Source organism: Sarcophilus harrisii, chromosome 3, assembly GCF_902635505.1.
Source record: "Sarcophilus harrisii chromosome 3, mSarHar1.11, whole genome shotgun sequence".
NCBI classification, from domain to species: domain Eukaryota; kingdom Metazoa; phylum Chordata; class Mammalia; order Dasyuromorphia; family Dasyuridae; genus Sarcophilus; species Sarcophilus harrisii.
Genome location: NC_045428.1, coordinates 291,554,129 through 291,561,312, shown reverse-complemented (window position 1 = coordinate 291,561,312; position 7,184 = coordinate 291,554,129). Strand labels below are relative to the sequence as shown.

The 7,184-nt window shown below is 32.2% G+C and overlaps 1 protein-coding gene across 12 annotated transcripts in view; it reads right to left on the bottom strand.

The window, feature by feature from the left end:
• Positions 1-208: 208 nt before the first annotated feature.
• PHLDB2 (pleckstrin homology like domain family B member 2) overlaps positions 209-7,184 on the bottom strand; it is a 142,492-nt gene continuing 135,516 nt past the window's right edge. For all 12 annotated transcript variants that reach the window (XM_031959645.1, XM_031959644.1, XM_031959643.1 and 9 more), the window contains 2 exons: positions 2,750-2,835; positions 209-2,159 (listed from right to left, as the gene is read on the bottom strand). In XM_031959645.1, coding sequence (XP_031815505.1) covers positions 2,019-2,159; positions 2,750-2,835 — 227 coding nt within the window. In that variant the 3' untranslated portion in view covers positions 209-2,018. The remainder of the gene's footprint in view (positions 2,160-2,749; positions 2,836-7,184) is intronic.

Here is a 7,184-nt window from a genome sequence, read left to right as displayed (position 1 = left end):
ATATTGTATTTTACTATCTTAAATCATACAATTTTTAGTTTTAGTGTTTGTAAAAGATTAACAGCAACAATATAAAATCCTCTGCAATTATACTTTTGTCCTTCATTGTTCAAATAAAACCATGTGCCATTCAGCTGCAAAATCATCCTATTGGCTGTCAGGTATACATAAACTTCAGGTAGAAATTAAAATCCATTCATGCCAGATAGATTTTGAGAAGAAAACCTTTAATTCTACCAATTCCACATTGTACTTGTAGGTAAAGTCATCATTTTCTAGTGCTACTCATTTACCACATTTCTACTAAATAACAGAATGCATATACATACACACAAATACACAAATATACTCAAACCATCAGGACGGACATTTGGAAAAGTTTTATAAATGACTTGCCTGAAGTCAAAGTTTTATTCAACAAAAATGGGCTTTCACACTATAAAAAATGCAATGGCTAATTTAAAAAAGGATTTTCCTCCTAAAACACATTATGAATTGAACTTCATATGTTTTTTTTTTTTTTTAAACAGACTCCTTGCCTCTCACCAGTAGTCACTTTTAATTTTAATCTTAGTCTGGTGTGTGATTAAAAACTCAACAAACTAACTATACATAAAGAAGGCTACAATTAAGAGGCAGGATTCAGAATAAATCAGAAGCATGTAAGGAAAAGGAAAAAAAAAAAACTGCTTTGGATTGCCTGAATGGGGACAGCCGGAAACATTGAATATAGTCCTGGATTTTGAATCGGGATACCTATAATGAATTTGTGGCCTAGCAATATGACCCTAAGTAAAATGAAAACCTCTCAGTCTCAGTCTCTTCATCTGTAAAATGGGAATGATAATACTTATACTAATGACTTCATGAGGTTACTATGAGGAAAGCTCTCTGTAAACTTTAATGTGCTTTGTGAGTAGTTCTTATTATCATCAGTGATCTCAACACAGGAATTGGAAAAAGTCTTCAAAGGAAAAAAAAAAGGGGGACTTGATTCCATTGAATGCTCTCTTCATTTAAGATCACCCTAGTATGAGAATTCACTGACAGATGGTGCCACCTGAAGCAGGCTTTAAAGCAGTATGCTTGTTAAATATAATAGTTCATACCAGGGATTTGGGCAGGAATTAATTTTAAAGGGTCCCAGAAATAGTTATGGAATTCATAGAAATGTAACTAATTGAGATTAGGGTTTCCTTTACCATTGGCCTATTTGACACTCCCAAAAGACTCAATGCATTTACAGCCCTGGTGGGTGCTAAAAGTAACATTCTGAAACCAGCTTATAAGACATGCTATGGCATTTTAATATTATTAAAAGGTTAGAGGTTCTTTTTGCCTTTCTTTTATAAAGAACAAAAATATGGATCAACACTAGGAATTGATGTGAAGTAGAAGGCATTTCACTATCAAGTCTTTGGCTTTGGTGCAATTCTTAGCTACCAAGGATTTAGATCTCCATTTAAATTCTTTTTGTTTCCCACCCTTTTCTCCCTTTCCATAGTATTAACGTATGAAATATACAATAGAAAAGTACTTTTAAAAAGAGCCAGTTGGTTAACTAATATATCAAATGCTATAAATTAAAAATATATGTAATCATATTTTTTGGTTCAGGTACTAAAATAATTTTGTATTTCTGAGTACACACAAATGTAAACAGCTTGATTTTTCACTAAGACAATTCATATAAAAAGTTTTTTTTAAGAAAATTGCCTTATAAATGCTGCTGATGCTGCAGTCATTCACAAAACAAAATGCTTTCTTTCTTGCAGCAACTTCAGTTCTTTTGTCATTGTTATGATCAAAATATGAATTAACATCACATGGTCTTCTTAAGTGAAAAAAAAAAAAAAACTCTTGATAATATACAAGGGAATTCCAAACACATATTTTTAAAGCAATACGTGTGAATGCTATCCTTCTTGCTTGGAGTTTTTCCAACTTTATTGAATATGGCTTAATTCTGGTATAATTTTATTGCAATCTGCCCTTTCATGAACTGCTGTGTCCATTCATTACAACATGAAATGGGTATAACCTTCTGCTCCAGTAACAATAACATCCATCCAGATCCTCATGGCTTCTGGAGATGGAGCCACCATATAATAGATCCTATCATGTGTCTTGACACTAAAGGTGAGTAATGGATTAGGACTCTAAAAGAAGAAAAGAAAAATAATATTAGGCAAATAAATTTAATGTAGGTCATCATACAAATTTCAGGGCTTCTTTCTATCTTCATTGCTTTCATTCATGAAACAACATTTTATAACTATTTTATATTATTTCTTTCCCTTTTTGTAGTAGTGAACATTTTTACAATTTTTGCTTTAGTTTTCACATAGAGTCTTCCCAGCAGTCTACCTTCATGTTCATGAAACCCAGAAAGGCATTTCTCAGATTTTGGGGTATTGAGATTCTGCATAGTGGTGATAGGTTTTGCTTTTAATTCTTTATTTCTTCTTATATCATAGCTATTGGCTATTTGCTAGACTTGCATTGAGGGGCCAGTTTGATAGGGCTCTTGAAACAACAAAAGTATTTTCTTTTTCCTAAAACTGGGCCCATAAATAAAACTGAATTCTTTTGGTCAATATTTCTTATACACTTCCCCATAGCACTTTGGTCAATACCACTGCTAATTCAAGGCAGATCAAAAAAAGAAAAAAAAATCCTTTCTCTAATTCTATTATGTATTAAAAATTTGGAAAGTTAAAGCACCAGAAAATCTGCAAATATAATTTACCTTATATGCATTCTTGAGGTGATCATAATAGACTTCTTCAATGGCTTGAAAATATATCACTCCTTTTAATTTCGCTTCATGTTTATCTGTAACAAAAGGGATTGGTCTTTTGTAAATAGAATCAGATAGCACAGAGTATTAAATGATTTAGAAAAGAGGTTCCTAACCTGGTATTCATAAATAACTAAGATGCCAGTGGATAAATTTCAGGGGGGTTATGAACTTGGATGGGGAAAAACATTTATTTTTTTAAATAATTTCTAACTGAAATTCAATATTTTCTTCAGCTATAATTTTTTTTAAAAAAAGAAATCATTCTGATAAAGTCTCTATAGACTTACAAAGTGGACTATGATACTAAAAAAGATAAAGAAAACCAATTTAGAATCATAGAATTATAAGCCAGGAAGAGAACTTAGAAATTGTGTGCCCTCACCTGAATTTTACAGATAAGAAAATTGAAGCCCAACGTTATTACATAGTAGATAAGTTAAATAGAATAATTTTTATCCTAATTATAGAAAAATACTCACATCAAACAAAAATATCACCCATAGTACTTTAGCTTCTATTTTTGAGTCTAAAAGATATTACTGAGATAGAATCAAAGAAAACCCCAAATGGGGTCAACAACATATCAGTTGGAGAAGGCAGAGGACTGGAAAGTAAGAAAATTCCTCTGAGTTAAAAAAAAGTTTGAATTATTTTATGCAGGTAAGAACTAAAGAAGCTTTTGGTATTCCTTGATAAATTATTACCCAAAATACAGTCCAGGTAAATTGACTCTTAAAGCATGCATTTGGTTATTGTATGCTATATCGCTTAAGTTTACTCAAAAACTGCCTCTCTAATGTCCAAATAAGATCTTTATTTGAACTTAGTAACATCTTTTATTAAAGATGATTTTGGTTTTGACCTTATAATTAAAACTATTATTTGAGTTTATATTTAAAAATGAAAATGAGGATATTATTTTGAGCGCTAGACAATAAAGATTTATTAGAGACTAAACTATTAAATTCATTCTTATTTGGGTATTGTACAATTACTTAATCTAAACTATTATGTTTGTTATTTCCTAATAAATATTTCTTGTACTTTTTCCATGTTATAATATGGTATCCTGAACTCATCAGCCTTTTTTATAGGACACTATGTCCAGTAGTTTTCAATTACTGCCACTAGAGGTCAGGCAAAGTAAATTATTAAACAGGGTCTTTAAAAAGGGAGGATAGTGCAAAGATCCCTAAATCAGCTAAAACTCTCATTCTTCCTAATAATGGTGTGCAATAGAAATCTGTTATGATGTACTTTCTTCATTTTAATAATCTGGGATAAATTCTGTCTTCTAAACTGTAGCTACATTCAGCAAAATTCAAATAACTATTAGCCTATAAAAATTATGTATTCAGTTTCTTCCCAATATATAACAAGATATTATAGGGCTGCTAGGTGATATAATGGATTGAGCACTGGACTTGGCAGACAGGAAGACCTGAGTTCAAATCTAACCTCAGATACTTACTAGCTGAGTGACCATAGGCAAGTCATCACCTGTTTGCCTCAGTTTCCTCAAGTATAAAATTAAGATAATAATAGCACCTACTAGGATTAAATAAGATAATATTTGTAAAACGCTTTAGCACAATCTCCGGCATATTATAGGTGCTATATAAAAACAAGCTACTTATTATTATTACTAGGTTGTGCAATGGATAGAAAGGTGAGCCTCGAGTCAGAAAGACTTCTTGATGAGTATGAATCCAGCCTCACACTACTAATCTGTGTAACTTGGGCAAATTATACAACCCTGTTTGCCTCAGTTCCCTCCTATGTAAAATTGAGTTGGAGAAGGAAATGGCAAATCACTGCAGTATCTTGGCCAAGAAAACCAAAGGGTATCACAAAAAGTTGGATATGACTGAAATAACTCAAACAACAAAAACAACTTCTGGAGGAAGCAGAGCACTGGGAAGTAAGAAATTTCCTGTGAGTTAAGAAGTTTGAGTTATTTTAGGCAGCTGAACAACCCTTTGATGAGGAGGTCAGTTGACATATAAACTAAAATGTTAACTCACTAAATTTGTTTGGGGTTGATGACAAAGTGAGAGGTGAGGCACATAAATTAGAAAGGGTGAAGGTTCTAGTGTATTTGGGGAGGATCTGTGGCTACACATAACTCAAGCTGCCTGATCATGTTTTTATCAGGACATAGGTGGTGGATTACATAGATTCTGAGAAGTCTTGGAATTTGTGCATTCAAATGTATCCTTCTTTAAGACAACAAAATGCTCAGGGATTACAACTTTTAAAGAATAAGGGGTCAGGACAAGGGTTAAAGACTAGTCTGAGTTTCAAACTAGGTGCGTGCCTAGTTGCTCTCCAATAAATATACTTGAGACTGACTTAAAAGATGATTTCATATTCTTGAAATTGAGTGGAAGACAGATGCTAGAGTCAATAGTAGTCTGACTATAGAATTCCATTTTGAGAAGAAAAGAGATGAAAGGTTCAGAGACTTAGAATCACATAACTCAATTAGACCAGGGCTGTGGGAGTGGTGAGGAGGGAATGGAAGAGGGAAGGAAGAAAAACTTAAGGTAAAAATCCAGGTAATTAGATTAACTGAGTGACTGATGAATGGAAAAAAAGTAGCAAAGTACAGATGAGAACAAGTTAGACTATTACATGAGAAAGTGTTTAAAAATGTTATTTTTGGAAAACTGGAGGAGGCAAGTAGAAGACTAGCACATTTTATTATGTCTGCTTTTATATATATTCAGGCACTAAATTATCATTTTTTAAAAAGACTACATTTCTATTATACTAACTAAAAAGGTTGTTCATGATACCATCTTTTTAATAGATGTAAAATTCAATCTAAAACAAGGCAGCCTTATTAAGAAAAATTTGTGATGGATTTATTGTATAGTAGAAAAGATCCTGCATTTTGAAGATTTGTTTTCAAACTCTCACTCTGTCACTGGTTACCTATGGGCCTTTAAGGAAGCCTCATCACCTCTCTGACCTTCAGTGTGCCCATATTTCTAAAATAAAAGAGGATTAAATTATTTCTCAGGTCTATTTTAGCTATAAATATATATTTTTATGGATTGGGAGTTTGTATCAGTTCTTATGTTACTGTAATTCTTTAATCTATCAAACACAAACACATATACAAATATGTGCGTGCATACTTCATAGTAGACTTCTGGTTCCTGATCCCCTTTTTAATTTTAATGATTATTCAACACAATCTAACACTCCAAGGTACTTTGCTAAGTACTAGGGATCCAAAAATAGAAACAGACCAAAAGAAAAAAACAAAAAACAAAACCCAGTGGAGGCCGTCAAGGAGCTTATACCCTATTTTACAGGAATACAACAGTCAAGGAGAGAACTATATACTTGGTGATTTGGAGAACATGGGGAGAACACTCATCATTAATGAAACTAGTTTTCCTCCATTCATCTGCATTTCTTTACTTCTATAATATGTCCAGGACTCTACTCTTATTTTGTGTTTTCCCTTTCCCTCAGAATATACTTTTATTCTTTATTATTTATCATCTTCAATTTTTCTTTCTGCTTATTGTCTCTATTTTTCTACCTTTGAGTTCTTTATCCTTCCAAAAGTAACAGGTTCTAGGGAGAATGTACATACTAATTTGACAAAATGCTATCGTAGACTATGTTAATAACTGATTTTTATTTTCAATTTGCCAATATTATACAGATACATAAATAGATATAGACATGTCAACAAATATAAATTGTTACATTAATTATGTTTGCTGAAATCAAAACTTAAAAACAAAATTTCACCACAGTATCTCCTATGGACAATATAGTCCATATTTTTTTCAATTCAATCTTAAAATGATTATTCTACATTTTTATCATGTGTATCACTTTCATGGGTTGAAGATTACATAGCTAAAGTCTGCAATTATACCACATAACTATTTAAGGTTCCACACATTCTTTAATTTGCTCAGGCAAATTGCCCAGGCATATGCTACTAAGTAACTAACACAGGATTCAAATATGGGTCTCTTCTTACCCAAGGGCCAGTAATCCTTTTGTTGTACCCACTGTTACCCTTGTTGTTATATGCCTTAAAAGCCTTTTCTTAAAGCTCAATGCAAACACCACTTTAACATGAAATTTGTCTACTCTCTCTCTGACTCATTCCATCCCCTACCCTTTGCTGGATTGTTGCCAACAAATCATCTTGTAGCTATTTTATATCTATTCTAGATTTACCTAGATATCTCCATGTTGTCTTCCCTGGTTAGGTAATAAGTTCCTCAAAGATTAAGAGAAATTTCATTTTTATGTGTCCCTTCCATGATTACAATGTCCAGCACATAGTAGGCAATGAATAAATGCTTGTTAATCAACTTATTATATAAAGTTGAGTAGTTATTATTAT